Source organism: Pleurodeles waltl, chromosome 6 (genome assembly GCF_031143425.1).
Source record: "Pleurodeles waltl isolate 20211129_DDA chromosome 6, aPleWal1.hap1.20221129, whole genome shotgun sequence".
Taxonomy (NCBI): domain Eukaryota; kingdom Metazoa; phylum Chordata; class Amphibia; order Caudata; family Salamandridae; genus Pleurodeles; species Pleurodeles waltl.
The window spans coordinates 69,580,508-69,599,732 of record NC_090445.1 but is presented as its reverse complement, the minus strand read 5'-3'; the positions used below and the strand labels follow the sequence as shown (position 1 = coordinate 69,599,732).

The following is a 19,225-nucleotide window of genomic DNA, read 5'->3' as shown; positions in this document are numbered from 1 at the left end:
TGTGCTCTGAAACAAAAAGAGGGGCAGACATTTAAGCAAGCCTTCTTGCCAGGGTGCCTACTTGCCTGAAAGAAATATAAATGTGCAAATCTAAAGGCTGCTCAGAAGTTGATGTTGCTTTAACTGATGGAATCACATGAAGAGTCTTGATGACACATATTTATTTGTTTTTGTGGTATTTCAAGGGAGTTACCAGCTGAGCTGCGAAATGTGGGCTTTTAAAGGGTAGTTACACACTTTCTTTATCTGAAACCTTTTCGCTCATTTTGTAGCACCCTATCTTACACAGTGTGTAATGCAAGTTAAAAATAACGACTTAAATAGTCACAAGGCTTTCTGTCACAGACTGGGACCTCTTAGCACTAAACATACAAAAGTTACTGCTCTCCACTGCGCCAACCAGGATTCAATTCTGTGGCTGTCTGGTTACAGACACAGATCTCAGCAGCGCATTAATTAACAGAGGTTTCATAAAGTACGATAGTGCATTTCCCACTCATCAACTTAACATGCATTTATTTTTCATTTAACCTGTGCATTATGTTATATGTAGTAACCTGAAGGTGAGAAAACAAACAAAGTTACAGAATATTTTGTTTTCATAGCCACGCCCTCTGACCGCACCCTAAACATTCACTCACCCATCCCCAGTGCGCTCAGCATCACAGTTTCCATACTTTCTGTAATGCACTTCGACCACTGGTTATAATGGAGAATGTAAGTGAGAGCTTTTGGTTTAGCCAATGCTTGTTTATTTTCGATGGTCTTCCCCAAACGCTGCGGTGGTTGAAAGGGCTGCTCCAGTGTAGGGAAGAACAAAAAGTTGTGTTTGCTGGTCCTGCATCTTCAACAGCCACAAACAATAGACAATCTAGAATGTTCCTTTGTCTGATGGCGTCAGCGGGGTTCTGGGGTGTATTATGACGTTATTCCCCTGATGCCCTCTTTAATAAACACCCAAGTATTGTGTTGCCAATAATTTGTGATTAGTTGTGTTTTTCGGTTCGCTCGGGGATTCCCTTGGCTCTTAGTTGGAGTCAGATTGTTAGGTCTGAATACAAAGAGTATGATTGATTCTACTTTTCATATTGAACGGAGCCGTTTGCTCACTTAGAGGAGCAGGTTCCATGTTTTATAGGACGAACCTTATTTCTATCATATTTGTATGTTTTCTGTAAGTGAATCATTCAGGGCAGAGGTGGTTTACAAGTATTTCTTCTAGTTACGAGGAGCGCTGGAGTTACCCAGAGCGCGCACCACCGTGTTTCATCTTTAGCGCACAGACTGCACACGAAGCGCTACATTACAACGTGAGACACTGTCCTATTGGCCAGATATACCCGTGGACACGTAGAAGCAGCCCCGGCTGACACACTGGACAGTGACAGAGGACAGTGTCAGAGGACAGGGACAGATACCCCCACACACCGCAGCAGGTAAAGCAATGGGCGGCTGATCCCGAGGACGAGCACAGTCACATATTTAACACACACAATTGAAACGCATCAAACGGCGGCGCCTCCACCAAAAAGACTACAGGATAAGGGTATCCCAATATTGTACAGCGACCATGCAACAAAGGACACCTATTGCTTCCCCCTAAAGAGCGGCGTCCCCTATAGAACCATTAAGCATCAGGGCCCATATTTATACTTTTTGACGCAAAACTGCGCCAACGCAGTTTTGCGTCAAAAAAATTAGCGCCGGCTAACGCCATTCTGAAGCGCCATGCGGGCGCCGTATTTATTGAATGACGTTAGCTGGCGTTAGCCGCCGGCGCTGTCTGGTGTGCGTTAAAAAAAACGATGTACACCAGGCAGCGCCGGCGTAGGGGGAAAATGGCGTATGGGCGTCCACAAATGGTGCAAGTCAGGCTGAGGCAAAAAAATCGCCACAACCCGATTTGCGCCATTTTTTTACGACGCCCATCTCCCATTGAAATGACTCCTGTCTTAGCAAAGACAGGAGTCATGCCCCCTTGCCCAATGGCCATGCCCAGGGGACTTCTGTCCCCTGGGCATGGTCATTGGGCATAGTGGCATGTAGAGGGGCACAAATCAGGCCCCCCTATGCCACAAAAAAAATAATAATAATACTTACCTGGACTTACCTTAATGTCCCTGGGGTGGGTCCCTCCATCCTTGGGTGTCCTCCTGGGGTGGGCAAGGGTGGCAGGGGGTGTCCCTGGGGGCAGGGGAGGGCACCTCTGGGCTCATTCTGAGCCCACAGGTCCCTTAACGCCTGCCCTGACCCAGGCGCTAAAATCCGGCGCAAATGCGGGTTTTTTAGTCCCGCCCACTCCCCGGCGTCATTTTTGCCCGGGAGTATAAATACGACGCATATGCATCGCAGTCATTTTTTAAGACGGGAACGCCTACCTTGCATATCATTAACGCAAGGAAGGTGTTCACGCAAAAGAATGACGCTAACTCCATGAACTTTGGCGCTAGACGCGTCTAACGCCAAAGTATAAATATGGAGTTCGTTTTGCGTCGAATTTGCGTCGAAAAAAACGACGCAAATTCGGCGCACAAGTCTTTCCTCAGCCCCCCCCAATCCCTCTCAAAAGGACTGTACCCCTTGATTCCGCCAGTGAGCTCCTCTTATACACTGGTAGGGTGACCACACGTCCCGGATTTCCCCGGACAGTCCAGACACTTTTGGCAATTTTAGAAACATGTCCCGGTTTTTTAAAGAAACTCAAGTTGTCCTGTACAGTAGCACTGACATGTTAAAGATACTTTCCTATCCACAGGCGAAAAGTAATTATTCTCGGGTGGGAGAAGGTAACTGGGGGGCAGAGAGGAGGTCATGCCATTTTGCCACAGATAATGCTTTTTAATTCAACAGTGAGAAAGAACCAGCGCATTTAACTTTCAGGAGGAGCCCGCGCCGGGCACAATGACGCAGGATACACCAGCTTCACAATCCTAGTCTTATCAAGGTGCGGAACGGATCCTCTGCGTGGAAATAAATTGTCTATGTCCTTTAGCCCTGTTTCTAAGCCTTGCCTGTCCCGGTTTTGCTTTTTAAAATGTGGTCACACTATACTGAGGGGCTCCCCTTCCCGCCCCCTCCCCCTCTACTCCCGTCCTGTCACCGGCAGGATCCGCAGCGCCCCCGCGTTCCTCCCTCCCTCGTTGAGTCCTGGACAGAAGAAGGGCCGCAGGGTGGGGGGGAAGGAGGCCCCGGAGAAGGTGAAGAGCAGAGACCGGTCATCCACATTGTACAGCGAGAGCCTGCCCGCCTCGTGGTCCAGGAAGAGACCCACAGCCCTGGGGGGCGCACGGGGGGTCAGGAGGGTGGAGGGGACAGTGAGAGCTTCGTATTCACCATCTCTGAGCCACACTGTCCAGTATCCCTTCTCAGGTGATGTTGTGATCTTCCCCTTCCTGGTCACAGCCTCGTCACACACACCCAGGTCCCAGCCCGTCTTGTCCCCCACCTCCACCTCCCAGTAATGCCGCCCTGAGCTCAGCCTCTCTCTCCCCAGGACAATGACGGTATGATTGAATCTCAAAGGGGTGTCGGGCAGGTCCTGTGCTCTGTCTCTGTGCCTCACGCTCCTTCCGTCCTCGGACAGGATGAGCCTCCGATGCGCAGTGTCAGGATCCAGGGTCACCGCAGCTGCAAGACACAGAAGCAGAAATCACTGATCATTAACGTGGTACTCACAGCACGGATTAGAGATCATTTAACGTGGTACTCACAGCAGAGGTCATTAACCTGGTACTCACAGCAGAGGTCATTAACCTGATATTTACAGCTGGAACAAATCACAACACATCAGCGCAATCCTCAGTATAATTTTGCATCTCATACTTAGTTTCTTACTTGACATTTCGGCTTCAAACACAAACATCGAAATTAATAAACAAACACTGGCAAAGCTAACACGGCTCCGCTCCTCTCCTTCTGTCCCATACACGTGACACACCGGGACACTGTGAGCTCTGCCCAGACCTGGGAGGTGGGACTCATTGACACCCGAGGGGTCCCCTCTCTCCTCGTTCACCTGTCTCTGACCCTCACCTCCCTCCTCTCTCCTTGTTCACATGTTTCTGACCCACACCAGAGCCGTCCGCAGGACCTCACTCCTCGTCACCCCGTCTCTGACCCTCACCTCACCCCTCACTCCTTGTCCCCCTGTCTCTGACCCTCACCTCCCCCCTCACTCCTTGTCCCCCTGTCTCTGACCCTCACCTTTCTCTCACTCCTCGTCCCCCTGTCTCTGACCCTCACCTCTCTCCTCACTCCTCGTCCCCCTGTCTCCGTGTCCGCAGGGCCTCACTTCTCTCCTTGCCCCCCGATTCTGACCCTCACCTCTCTCTTCACGTCACTTCCCCCTGTCTCTGACCCTCACCAGAGCCATCCGCAAGGCCTCACCTCTCTCCTCGTCCCCCTGTCTCTGACCCTCACCTCCCTCCTCACTCCTCGTCCCCCTGTCTTTGACCCTCACCTCACTCCTAGTCCCCCTGTCTCTGACCCTCACCTCCCTCCTCACTCCTCGTCCCCCTGTCTTTGACCCTCACCTCACTCCTAGTCCCCCTGTCTCTGACCCTCACCTCTCACCTCACTCCTTGTCCCCCTGTCTTTTACCCTCACCTCCCTCCTCGTCCCCCTGTCTCTGACCCTCACCTCCCTCCTCACTCCTCGTCCCCCTGTCTTTGACCCTCACCTCACTCCTCGTCCCCCTGTCTCTGACCCTCACCTCCCTCCTCACTCCTCGTCCCCCTGCCTCCGTGACCGCAGGGTCTCACCTCTCTCTCACTTGTGTCCTCGTGTTTTCACTGACTATCTAGGCTGCCATCGCTCCTCCTCCCCACGTCCTCACTCCTGAAGTCAGATGGGACAAGTGAGTGCCTCATTCATGGGACTGAGACTCTGTGAAGGTGGCTCTTGTGTGCTCACTTCCCTCTTCCATGTGGACGTCTCCTATCAGTCTCACTCTTTCTCACCTCTCTCACTTTTCACGTCCTCCATTTTCTTGCTCCTCCCCTTTCCATCGCACTTTCTCCTCGGGGTTTCCCTCACTCTCTTGTGATGTTCATTGGACTCTCTCCCCGTTTCCTCTCACTCGTCCTTTTTTTCCATCAGTCTGTTCTCCCCTCTGACTCCTCCCCTCGCTGTTCCGCTCCTTCCCTCCTCCTATGGGCTCTCTCCTTTCCCCAGACCCCCGTGTCCTTCAGAGGAGACCCTGCACCGTCCGCGGCTTCATAACTCCTTTTATGTGGAGAAATCACCTCTCGGGTGATGAAGTGAACAGGTGTGGAACCGAATAAAAGAAAGCGCCAGTGAGAGGAAGAGGAAGAGCGTCGATGAAGACAGGGAGGGAAAATGAAAGCAGTGCGGAGAGATGAGAGGGAAAAGTGAGGAATCAAGGGTGACCATGAGGGAGTGGTGAAGAAGGAGGGAAGGATGTGGAGATGTGTGGGGACGGCGGAGAGAAGAGTGGGAGTGGGGAGGGAGTGTTTGAGATAATGGAAGAGAGGGGCCACGTGAAGAGAGAGGAAGAGGATAAACGAGAGAGGGAGGAGAAGGACGAGAGGTGGAAGAGGATGGAGTGTTGAGAACTGAGGAGGAGCGAGGACAGTGAAACTGAGAGGGGAGTATACGAGGCGGGTTAATCTGGAACCTAAATGCAGACAAATCAACAGGGAGAGAAGAATAGATTAGAAGAGAGAAGGATGGGAGAGTAGGAGAAAGAGTTAAGCAAGCAGTGGCAATACCAATAGGCAAGGGCCACTGGAATTATGCGGCAGGGGAGAGTCACATTATGAGGCAAGAAAAGGCACACGATTTGATGTAAATCAGCACTTTTATCGACAGTTTTACCTCATAATGTTGTCATCTGTACACATTAACACGGTATGAGCAAAGGTTTCACCTCATTCATACAAGGTAAAAACATAAAAACAGCAATAAGCAACTGAAAGGTGACCGGTCAACATTTGTGAAGGGCTTTCCACTGCGTGGCAAAAAAGTGTCGCTGCGTTTTTAGGGACTTTTGTTCTGTTTGAGCTAATAACATTTTTTATTGTTACATTCTGTAGTTTAAGCAACAGATGTTGGATTATGTGGCAAATTCATAACTGTGGAAAGCGCAGTGGCTGCAGAATCAGATAATTCCAGTGGCCCTTCCAACACATCTTGAATGCGCTAACACCTGCAAAGCCATGTCCAAGGGTGCATTTAACTTAGCTGGATAAAATGAAACTTTGAAAAGGGTGCATGCTGGGCCTTATATTTATGTAAAACACACAAATTGATTTCTCAGCAATGATTGTTAAAACCCTGGGTCCCGATTTAAGGAGACCTAGTGCCATCTAACTACACATTAGCGTCATTTTTTTACACTAATGTGGCATTAGCTGGGCAAAAAAAGCCACGCCAGATTTACAAAGTGGTGCAATGCCTGCATTGCACCAATTAGTAACACTTCGCGATACATTATGCCTGCGCCAGGCATAATATATATTAGGGGGCATGCCGGCGTTAGTGAAGGGTGGAACATTGGCGCAAAGAAATCTAAGAGATTTTTTTGCGTCATTCTTTTTGGCATTTTTAACACATGCGCAGCACAGGCATTAAAGGGAGGCACCCATTGGTTTCAATGGGCTTCTGGGTGCTTGGCAGGATTAGTGTCAATCATGCAAAGCGCCCAACTAGCATAACAAATTCGGACGCTAGTTCCTTAACTACCGCCATGGCGCGCTGTATATTAAATACAGCAAACACATGGTGGCGCTAAGGGGTGCAAGAAAAGTGGAGCTGCAGTAGGTGCAGCACCACTTTTCATAAATCTGCCCCTTACATTGATGCAGATCAGCAGTGCAGTCCCTGTTCCATTGATGCAGATCAGCAGTGCAGTCCCTAAGATTATTTGCTTTTTCCAGAAGTTGTGTTTCTGTAGTTTTTTCATGTAACATATGACTCTTGCTTCCATTTTCTTACGATAATGGCATTACTCCTAGTCCTACTCCCTCGCCTTCCTTTTAACCAATGAGGCCTCCCGCCTCCCCTCTAGACCCTCCCTTCCCCTTTCAAAACCCCCCCCCCACCCTTATCCCCACCTGTACAAAAACCAAGCCCAAGCTGCAACTCGGACAGTCCGTACCGGGAGGGTGGGAGGGAACGGAAAAGGAAGGCGAGGGAGTAGGACTAGGAGTAATGCCATTATCGTAAGAAAATGGAAGCATTACCTCCCGTCCCTCCCTCGCCTTCCTTTTAACCAATGAGACATAGCAAGAAAACACACAGGAGACGGACATCGAGTTGCAAGACCTTTATTTAATATCCTGCACCAAGAACATCCCAAACATTATCTCATAGAGGATAAGACCCGGTGACCTAACACCGACTCCAAACTACCCAAGTCCGACAGCCTATAATGACGCACAAACGTCGAAGGAGAAGCCCAAGTGGCGGCCCAGCAAATTTCCACCACGGAAGTCCCCTGAAGCTCCGCCACCGTAGCCGCCATGCCTCTGGTAGATCTCCCCTGAATCCCTTGAGGAGGAACCACCTCTTTCAAGGAATAGGCCAACAGAATTAAAGATCGAACCCACCGACTCAAGGAAGCCGTGGAAGGTTTTTCACCTTTGCGAGCCGGACCAAAATTAACAAACAGTGAATCCCCTTTACGAAAAGGAGCCACCACCCGCAGATACTCCAACAAAACCCTGCGTACATCCAACGAATGCAAACGGACCTCCTCCCTTGAGGAGGGATTCGGGCAAAATGAAGGAAGGATGACCTCCTGCCGGGAATGGAACGAAGAATTGACTTTTGGAATAAAGGAAGGTACCGGAACCAGAACCACCCGATCGTGAAAAATCTTACAAAAAGGAAAGGAACAAGCCAATGCCCCCAATTCCCCCAACCGACGAGCCGAAGTAATGGCTACCAAAAAGAATGTCTTCAAAGATAGATGGCGCAAATCACAGTCCCCCAAAGGTTCAAAAGGGGGCTCCGTCAACACATCCAAAACCAAGGACAGATCCCATGAAGGAAAAGAACGTACCGGGCGAGGAAATAAATTAACAAGCCCTTGAAAAAATCTCGGCATCAAGCGCCCTTTATCCTGAAGATTACGCCATGGTCCTCTGAATGCCTGAATAGCCGCCCACTGCACCCGAAGAGATGCCACTGACAACCCTAAATGAGCACCGTCCTGCAGGAACTGCATCACCTCAAAGATAGAAGCGCAGGTAGGATCTAACTCACGACTCAAGCACCATGACGAAAACACCTTCCACTGTCTACCATAAGAAAGCAAAGTGGAACGTCTCCTCGAAGCCAGCAATGTAGAACTCAAAGCTACCGGCACCCCCAGACCTGTCAATCCCCGTCGTTCAACTTCCAGGCCGTCAAGTGTAACCTTCTCAATGACCCCAATGGGAGGCAGGGAAACTCCAGGGGAGACGGACAAAGAGGCAGAGGCCACATCCTCCCGTCCGCCATCAGCCTCAACAAGGGGAACCAATTCGCCCTCGGCCAAAGTGGCGCAATTAGGACAACCCTGGACCCCAGATCCCTCACACGTAACAGAAACGCCCTGAGTAGTTGAAAAGGAGGGAACGCATACAAAAGGCCCTGCGGCCAAGGACATGACATCCCGTCCACCTCCCATGCTTGGGGACATCGAAACCGGGAGCAGAAGCGCTCCACTTTCGCATTCCCTACTGACGCAAACACATCCAGCACTGGAAGACCCCAAAGCCGAACCAGATGCTGAAACAGAGACTTCCGGAGAGAGAAAAGTTGAGAGGAAGGAATCACTCTGCTCAGCAGATCCGCCCGAACATTCACCACCCCCCGAATGTACGTAGCCCTGAGAGAAGGAACCCACTCCTGAGCCCACACAAAAATCTCCCTGACTAAATTGAACAGAGCCCTTGACCTGGTCCCTCCTTGCCGATTGACATAAGCCTTGGCCACTAAGTTGTCTGTGCGAACCAGAACCGCCGAACCCCTCAGGGAATCCTGAAAATGGACCAGAGCCAGGAATACTGCCCGCAATTCGCGCCAATTCGACGACCGACTCGCCTCCCGAGGGGACCAAAACCCCTGAATCTGAGCCGACCCCATCCATGCCCCCCAACCGGAGAGGCTGGCATCCGTCGTCACCACCACGGGTCTCAGAGGCGATAAAGAAACCCCTATCCTCAGGTGGTCTGCATCCAACCACCATTGCAACTCTCTGTGAATCAATCCGGACCCTGGAACCCTGTCCTCCAGAGAACCGGACCCTGGTGTCCACCTTCTCAAGAACCATGTCATCAAGCACAGGAGATGGAAACGTGCCCAAGGAACCAGAAATATCACCGGCGCCAAATGACCCTGCAGACGCAACCATAGAAGAGCTCGGGGAGCAGACCGCAACAATACCTTCTTTACCAAAGCCTGTAGGACACCCAACCGTTTTTCTGACACAGTCACCAACCCAAGAAGAGTCTGAAACCGAGCTCCCAGAAAAACCAGATCCTGGGACGGCACTAAGTCTGACTTCTCCCAATTGATTAAAAACCCGTGGTTTTGCAGGACCCCCAGAACATGGACCACCTGCTTCTGCAAAAGGTCTCGTGATTGGGCATGAATCAAAATGTCGTCTAGATAAGGATGCAGAAATACCCCTTCTGAATGAAGCAAAGCCACTAGAGGAGCCAGCACCTTTGTGAAAATTCGAGGAGAAGATTTTAGACCGAAAGGCAGAACGCAAAACTGATAATGGTCCTGACCCACAGCAAACCTCAGGAACTTTTGAGAGGATCTTGCCACCGGTACGTGTAGGTAAGCGTCCTGCAGATCCAGTGACACCAGAAAGTCCCCGTGTCTGACAAATGGAAAAATAGTCTGAATGGACAGCATGCGGAAATGCACTGTCCTGATCCAGGTATTCACCTCCTTTAGATTGAGCACCGGCCGAAATCCCCCTGAAACTTTCTGCACAAGAAACAAGACCGAATAAGTGCCCTGACCCCGTTCGTCTAGCGGAACGTGGGAAATGGCCCCCTTGACCAGTAAGTCCCGCACTCCGTCCAATAATGCTCTTCTCCGTGACCCCTCTGAAGGCAGAGGTGTGGGACGTACCCCTGAATCTGGAGGAACCACCACAAAATCTATGACATAACCATTGGCCACAATGTCTAGTACCCAATGATCGTTTACACTGTCCTTCCAAGCCGAAAGAAAGTGACTCAGTCTTCCCCCAACCGGCCCTCTGCCAGGCCCACAGTGATTGTCAGGACCCCTTCTTGAAACCACCCCGGGTCGCAGGAGCAGACTTCTTAGGTGAAAAACGCGGCTGAAAACGCCGTTTCCTAAATGAAAAGGATTTAGCATCCCTAGTAGGAGAAGATCTGGAATGTTTCTTCCACCCTTTACCCGAAGAAGAACCCCCTTTATAAGGTAAGGCATGCTTCCGTTCCTTAAAAGCCTTGGAAAGCATGGATGGCAATTGTTCTCCAAACAAGGTACGACCTTCAAACGGCAGTCTCAACAAGGCTGCCTTTTCCCCTGGATCAGCCTTCCAGGAACGCAACCAGAGGGACCTACGAGCCCCAATCAAAGACCCAGATGCCAGAGCCGAAGTACGGACCACATCCGAAGACACATCAGCCAACAATCTGGCCTGCTGCTCCATACCAGCCAGGAGCTCCGAACATTCCGCCCCTTCCTGTACAGCCACCGCCAGATTATCAAAGTCTTGAACCAATGACTGTGACGCATAAGCAGAATAAATCCCTGCCCTCAGCGCCAGATTCTCCGCAGCAAAAGCCCTCTTAAGACCCGAATCCACTTTACGGTCAGTGGCATCCGTAGGCACACAATCCTCCGGATTGACTGCCGTTTTGCCAATCAGAGTAGCCAAAATAGAGTCCAGGCGTACTGAAGGAGGCAAAACCTCCTCACCCTCAAGTAAGTAAAGTTTCTGAAGGAATCGTGGAACCTGAGCCTTATCCACATCCTTCCACTCACGAAACACCATATCCCTCACAGGTCCCTGAAAAGGCATGGCAAACTTTGAAGGTGTCTTATATTGAGGAAATAAATGAGAATCCGAGTTTGCAGGTTGAAACACTGGGAAACCCAAATTGTCCCGAACATGTGTCATCACTTCCCACATATCTTCTCTGGAAACATATTTCCCCCCAGATGACGTCGATGGGGCCTCATCCTCACTCTCCGATGAGGATTTCCTAGCTGCTACCGATGAGTGCGCACATTTAGACTGACCAGTCCTGGCCACGCCTGCTTGTAGTGCCCTGGTCACCGCCACCTCAATCATATCCTGAACCTCCTCTCTGGACATGAGGGGAGTACCCCTGCCAGGTACCTGTGAGTTCTCAGGAGTAGTAATGCTAGCCTCACCCCCCTCCTCCTCCGAGGAAGAAGAGACAATCCTACGTCTCTTTGCTGGAACTTTAGGCATGGTAAACAAATAATCACTGACTTGAACCCCAAAAAACTACCCTCTATATAGGCACCTGGTCCTCCCCCCAATCAGGGCTCCACCAATCCCTAAAGAGGTCACTCAAATACATAAAAACCACGGGCCGAATGCCCGTCCTACCTGAGAGCATCTCAGAATTGAAGTCCCTCGGTTCCCCGCGGCTCCGCGGCGCTGAAACCCGGAAATCAATGTCCCAGCCACAGAGGGCCGGCTGACCCCGTCAGCCGGCCTCCAGGACACGCCTCTCGAGCAACCATGCTGCTCGTTCAAGACACGCCCCAGCCGTAGCACTCCTCGCGGAGCTCCGCGTCCCGAGGAGTGCCTCCATCGACGACCTCCAGGCCCCGCCGTGCAGGTAAGAAAGGGAAAGAAAACCGTCTAGCGTGGGCTAGACAAAAGAACAGGAGGGGATAAGGGTGGGGGGGGGTTTTGAAAGGGGAAGGGAGGGTCTAGAGGGGAGGCGGGAGGCCTCATTGGTTAAAAGGAAGGCGAGGGAGGGACGGGAGGTAATGCGCAGTGCATACTAGGACCCGAGCCCCCTCTGGTGAGTTGAGAGTGTTTATAATGAGGCATGATGGAGATCTCTGGAGCTGAGGCTGAAGGCAGTGTGAGCTTCTTACAGTGCCTGTCTGTGGGTTGTAAGATGCTCATACTACATGCACATCCAATCCTTGGCTCCTCTGCAGAGCGCACAGAACAATGGTTACATATGAGCCCATTGTAATTGTGAGAAAGTGTTCAGAAGATACATAGCTGTGGAAATATCAGTGCCAAAGTGAAAGAAAATATATTACTTGAGGTGACTCGGTGGTTTATGTGCTGGAGGGAGGGATATAGTGGAGGAGACGAAAGGGAACGCGAGCAGGAGAGGATGGAAAAGTGTTGAAGAGGAAAGCTGATGTGTTAGGAATGCAGATGGAGGATTTACAATGATGCTGGGAGAAAAAGGGTGCAAGTGTCTGACAAAGGGAGAGACTGCAGAGCAAAGTGGTGTGAGGGAGAGAAGGAGGAGACCGAGACACTCCAGAGACTGATACCCCTCCCACAGACCTCAGTAATGTTTAATTTGTGTAAATTCTAATATTTAACACATTATTGTTGTCACGCATGTATTTAAACATCTAAAAAGCATCAGCAAAGCCAATAGGTCTGGCTTGTTTTAGGGATCGACACGTTGTTGTGTCTGGATGGTTGTGTCTGATGCAACAAAGGAAAACCTATAAGAGGCCTCTCTCTCGCCTGCAAGAGGAACAGGAGTTGTATGTGGGAGCTGCCAATTATCTTTTTTGGAGCCCGGTGCAGTCACAATCCTTCACCATCAGCACGTTGTCTGCAGGTTTTAATCAGGTCAGTCCCTGAAGCACTATATCACATGGTTCACCCCCAGTGTCACCCATCCGCCCTACACTTGTGTGAGTGAAGGGACCAGTGGGGTAATCCCAGCCAGGTCTATAATCTCAGCTCAGCACTGGTGAACCGATCTCACCTAGAGGCAGGTGCGCTTTGATTCAGAAGCCACTAGATGAATGAATGATGTTTGTGGCAATGCTTCATGCTGTGTCCTTCTGAAGGGCTGTAAATAATGCGGCTCTTGGTGATGGATAGTGGTTAACACACTCACTGCAGGCAGAGTCCTTTACATCCTGTGGTCAGATATTTGTATGTTCATAAAATAACTTGAAAGTTTAATTTGCCTGCTCAAGGGAACTGCATGAAATGTTATGTCAAAGGCTTGAATTTTACATAAGATAACTCAATGGATAAGTGTTTTTGTTACAGAGACCTTATGTGTATTCTGTGGTTACAAGGTACAGTCCTGGTATAATGCCTCTTAGCTATGCACCCGCTACAAACAGCTGCATGTAACAAGCAGGGCATACACTGAGTACTTGAAGGTGTTTACTCAATCTTTCATCAATCATCAACACTTCATGAAACAACACACAGACACGTTTCTAGTGCGGAGGGGTCGGGATCCTTACCCAGCCCCCCTCTGTTCTGCAGAGGGAGGCAGAGAAGGGCCTGACTGTGCTGCCGTGGCGCTCAGGGCGTCCTGGCTGACGTGTTCTAGCTGTGTGCGTGTGGGTGTTGGGGGCGGGAAGTATGAGGTGGGGGGGTTGCTTCTCAAGTCCCCTCACTCCGTGCCTACCTAGGGGTCCATTATCATCTGCTGCAAGGGAGGGGTGGGGGTGGGCTCACCCAAGAGCACCTCCCATCATCCGGCCTCAGCCCGGCCGCGCTTTCGCTTCACACTGTTAGTTCCCTTCACTCACTTATGAACAACGGATCAGGCGTACCATTGAGTGACTGCTCTACTCTACTGTAGAGCGAGTGACTTAGCCCCTCCCCCCCCCCAAGAGCCCCCACCCCTCTTCCTCCCGGCTCTTCTTCACGCTGCTCATCGGCCTGACAAATGTGTTTTTAACACCCCTCCACCCTCGACCCTGTAAACATTTTAAGATGAAATCAAGCAGGTTTCTCATCCAAGAAAACAAATGGTGGACAGGCTTGGCTTTGTATAAAGATATTTTGTATTATGTGTCTCCAAGAGACACCATCGAAAACCAATTTCGTCTTCGATGAGTTTATTTTTCATTTTATCCCGATCTTGCAGTAGCCTCGGCAGATCGCTGGCTTATTTTGCTGGCTCTGGGCTCTGTTCAGTGGCGTAACGAAACTTGAGGGGCCCCACTGCAAATTACCTGGAGGGGACCCCAGTCCCCCTGGACTCAGTCAGGGGCCTGGCGCGCGAGCAGAGTGTACTGTGCTGAGGGGATCCCCTGGAGCTCGCCCCACCCTCCCCCGCTCCATGGGGGCCTTTGTTACTAAATGGCACAGTTAGCAACAAGGAGAGCAATTCTTCTAATTTTTCTGCTGTTTTATTGTTTTTTTGCTGAGTTACAATTTAGTAATTAACTTTTTATTATTCTAATTTTAAAAAAAATAATTCCAAATTTATGAACTCTTGGAGTTCTCTTTTGTGCACGTAGAAAGCATTGTCAGTGAAAACATTCTCTCTGATTGCACTGGAAGATTTTAATTTACACCTCTGCTAAAAAATATGTGCCTGGTCTAATGGTGGATATTTCTAATAGTGTCCTGCAATCTGATTACCGAACTCAAGGAGATATTATGAATATTGTGTTACATGACTTTAATCTTTATTTTACTATGAACTTAATGGGCAGATTCGGTTCTTCAGTCGTCTTTTATCTTTGCTGCAAAGTTCTCTTTTTGTCATTCAAGAACTGGGTCAGGGCTATATTTCTGACATCCATCTGTGGCCTCTACTACTTTGGGCTTAAACCAAAGAATGGATTAAACCATAATTAAGGACTGTTCACAGTTTTGATTCGGCTGCAAAAAATCCCTGGCTTAATAACATTAAGGGCCTGATTGGCAGTAAGAACTCTGCTGCCTTTGCAAGGAGTTCCTCCCCGTGCTGACATAGTGGTCTGCCCGCCAGATTTAATTGCAGGTGAACTTCAAGTTTGTCCATGGCGGAGACTTATCTGTCTCCACTGTGGCCAAGCTTCTCTGACAGCATTAAGGCGAAAGGGCCATCGGTGAAATGGCTACATGTCCACCCACGGAAATTAGATGGGTGAACATGTAGTCATTTTTTACTGTTCCTCATCGCCAGGTAAAACTTGGTGGTAAACAACAGTAAAACCATTCTAATGCCCCCCTCACCAGTGGAGAAGACTACCATGGCGAGGGGAGTATTTCTTTCCTTTTTTTCAAGAAAGAAAGTCTTGTTTCAGGATTTTTTTTAAATTAGGTTGGCGGCCTCTCCACCTTTGGGACAGAGTCATTTACTTCTTTCCCATGTTGGAGTGGTGGGCGCCCGCCTAATACTAATTCAGGCCTTAAATCTTCATTTGGGGACTTTGGTCGACCTGAGTTGTTTGTTCCACCAGAATCTTTAATCAAAGCAGACTTGACCTGGATTAAACAAGCATTGTCTTTGCATAAATGTACTTGTATGTAACTAGATAAGCCAACAGTATGAGTGTTTATTTGTTAAAATCTGTTTCTACAATTGAATCGTATGTGACCTTTGTTGTGAACAATAATCACTGTTTTTTGTTAACCCGTTTTAGGCTGAACTTAATTCACTGCTTTTTGTTGGTCGCTAAGGGTTGGGCACGTCTCTTCTTTAATCACTTGAGGTTGTCATATGGTCGCCCCCAAGACTCGGTGCACTTTAGATTTGTTTGCACCTTTTACAAAGATTTGCTTAGGCATTTTCTTATTCCTTTGTTTGAAAAGATGAATTTTACTCTTGTTAAACCTACTTTATTATATTTGGAGATGCTTTCAACAGGGTACCTGTTTTTATGTTGCCTGCATTTTAGCCAGAGCTGGCAAACAGGATAAGCAAACATCCTGCATGTGTTTATGGACAGAACACGCGCAGCAATAGTGCACCTCAAACATCACTCTTGGCGCCATCATTCACACAAAAAGACTTCAAGCCACCCACCTGGCTTAGCATTTACTCCCAGAACAGCACACTCAGATCAAGCTTTAGTCCCAAACTGTGCTACAACAACAGTACACTTCAAACACTATACCACAGTAGACTACTCTTTGTAAACAAACAGAAGACAATCTGAGTACTGGGTATCATGTGATGTGATTTATGTATATATCTATAATGCTGCAGATGTCCTCACTTTTACAAGTAACCAATCCAAAATAATGCTGTTAGCACTGCTCGTTATCACCGCACTGCCTGCCTACCCACTATCCCTTGTTGGTGTGTCCACCATGTCGCTTGTTAGGGACTCTAAGACCAACACCCTCTAACATTATTTACTATGATATGCTGATGGGTGTCTGCCCAGCCAAGTGGTTTGCAGTGAAGCTAGGAGTGGTTCATTAATGAGACAAGTGGAAAATACAAAGGACATAAACGAAAATGTGGGTTTGAAATTATGAGCCAAGGTAGTTGTCTCGGGATGGGAGAGGAGCGGCCATAGTTACAATAGGAGCTGCGTGGTTTTGGATGGACTGCAAGCAATCGATCCAAGTTGACTTTATGCTTAAATAAGCCCAGTTAGAATAGTCCAATCTGTACCCAATATGTTCCACATCCGTAGCACGCTGAGAATCTTGAGTGAGATATTTAGGCACCGGACACATTTTCCTCATAATAAAAGTGCAAGAAGAAATGACAGAGGAGACCTGGCAGTGCATATGAAGAGAGGCAAAAACCTGTTACCGTTTGAGAGGGATTGGGGAAAGACCCAAATCCAAAAATTAAAGATAAGACTGCCAAAGATTAGGCCTACTGCCAGTTACAAGAATAATTTTTTTTGTATTTAGTTTAAAACAGTGGTGATCCATCCAGGTACACAGGATGGGCAATGCCCTAGCCCACCCATGGGGGTTTTGAGCTACTGGGCACCGGAGCTCCACGCGCTCTGTAATCGCACTGGAGGGGTAGTCAAAGATCAAATCCTTCTGTTGCTCATATCTTGGGCCCCGTTTGGCCGTTTTGAATGCTTTTGTGCTCATTGTGGTCCTGGTGTTGAGCCCTGGCAACCTGGAGCACTTTCCTTAGGCCTCCTAGGCTCTAAGGTGGCAAACTTTGCAGAGAGCTATTTCCAGTGGCTACCTGCACTAGCCTACCTCTTCTTTCACCTCTGGTACATCTCTCTTCCTTGGCGCAGAAGTCCAGTTCTTCCCCCAACTAGTCATACAGAGGTGTAAAGAGACCAGCGTCACTGGTCCTGGGGACAGCCCCACTGGTCCTGGGGCAAGTGTAGTCAGAGTCCCTGGCCCAGATGGATATTAGGGCATATCTTCTACCAGCTGTCCAGCTGCTGCCTCCAGCAGAAAAACACAAAAGTACAAGAAGAGCTCTCCCCCTTGAGAAAGACCTTTTAAGTGGGGGCATAAAGTTCAAGAAGCCAGGCACATCTGGCTTATTCAGGGATGCCACATCAACTCTCTGCCCCAACCCTCCTCCACAGCATGCTGGGACAATTCAAAATGGCATCACCCATGAGTCGTTGGTCACATCTCCTCTGGGGGTCTTAGCTCCGCCCATCACTGACATCACTACTAGGGCCTTTCCGACTGAAACTTTAAAGCAAAGTCCCCTCTTGTGTTGGCTCCAGAGATCTGGAATTCCTCCCCCCCTTTGTTCAGTGGGCTTAGGCTGGCTCATACAGTATGACAGCTAATTGATGGACGTAGATCCTTCATCGCCACCTGAGTGAAGCACTGTTAATTGTGCCCTTTGTATAGGGTGGCCTTTGTTCTTGCTGCTGGAGAACTCTTATTTTTAGTTTTGGCATACCTGTTCATCACTGGACTCTGTAAGCTAAAGGGCAGCAGAACTGCACTCTAAGGCAATCTCCCCTTGGGTGTGTAATGGAGTGTCACGACAGACACGATAGTAAACCACATTAACTTTCCCTATGAGCATACACTAACGTTATGATTCATACTCCAGGTCAGTATCCAATCCTGCAGAGTCCCCTCTGTGCCAGGCTACCTGTGCTCAATTACGGGGCTGTGCACGACAGGAGTCTCCCATTAAAAGCCCTCACACGTATATTCATGTGTTCATGTGCAACCAGCCCTGTACCCTTGCTATGTCCTAGCAGCCTTATCTTAAAAGGCAGACACTGGCAGTAAACAAGTGCAGTCTGTTTACCGTTGTAGTTACCATAGGTGAGTCACCAGTAGTGAGACTCACCCAGAGTAAAAAGGTAAAAATCAGGTGATCAAAAAGCAAATAATCTGGGCAGATTAGATGGGGAGAATCCATTGCCTTACACTTTCCAACTCAAAATCAGCTGCCTTTCATTCTACTTGCCCAGTTCCTTGTTTTTATCATCACTGCTCCCAAAAACCTTTAGAAAAACCAACCATTCAATGCATTCTCTATGGTGATGATCTGGGATTAGGCTCCTGGCTTCAATGCAAGATGGCCTTCGAATCATTTGATAAGAGGGAATCATTTCACTTCAGAGGAGCAGTAACAGATACCCCTCCTATGGTCAAACAGCCCACGTACAACACAGACACAATCCACCACATGCATTACCAAACAGTCTGCCATGTGCCCCCTTCTCCACCCATGCATGGGTCATGGATGCAACAAAAGCCTTGCTATTGAGACCTGTCCCAAGCAATGCATGTTAGAAACTGATACACCTAGTTAAAGCTAACAATTGGAAACTCCATAAATTTACACAGCCTGAAATACTCCAGCCCTAAACTTGTAAAAAGGCAACTCAGTTTTACTTTTCACTCGGCCGCCAGGGCCACCGACCACGGGAGCACCGCCAACAGGCTGGCGGTGCTCCAACGAGCATTCTGACCGCGGCGGTTCAGCCGCGGTCAGAAGCGGAAAGTCAGCGGTCTCCCGCTGACTTTCCGCTGCTCGTTTGAATCCTCCATGGCTGCGGAGCGCGCTCCGCAGCCATGAGGATTCTGACCCCCCCCTACCGCCATCCTGTTCATGGCGGGAAAGCCGCCATGAACAGGATGGCGGTAGGGGGGGTCGCGGGGCCCCTGGGGCCCCTGCCGTGCCCATGCCAATGGCATGGGCACGGCAGGGGCCCCCGTAAGAGGGCCCCGCAAAGTATTTCAGTGTCTGCCTTGCAGACACTGAAATACGCGACGGGTGCCACTGCACCCGTCGCACCTTCCCACTCCGCCGGCTCGATTACGAGCCGGCATCCTCGTGGGAAGGGAGTTTTTCCCTGGGCTGGCGGGCGGTCTTTTGGAGACCGCCCGCCAGCCCAGGGA

At 49.5% G+C, this 19,225-nt stretch overlaps 1 protein-coding gene across 5 annotated transcripts in view; it reads right to left on the bottom strand.

Moving 5' to 3' along the window:
• Positions 1–499: 499 nt before the first annotated feature.
• The window catches only part of LOC138299206 (butyrophilin subfamily 1 member A1-like), a 944,067-nt gene continuing 925,341 nt past the window's right edge, over positions 500–19,225 (bottom strand). For all 5 annotated transcript variants that reach the window (XM_069237321.1, XM_069237322.1, XM_069237323.1 and 2 more), the window contains one exon: positions 500–3,627. In XM_069237321.1, the coding sequence (XP_069093422.1) occupies positions 3,083–3,627 (545 nt within the window). In that variant the 3' untranslated portion in view covers positions 500–3,082. The remainder of the gene's footprint in view (positions 3,628–19,225) is intronic.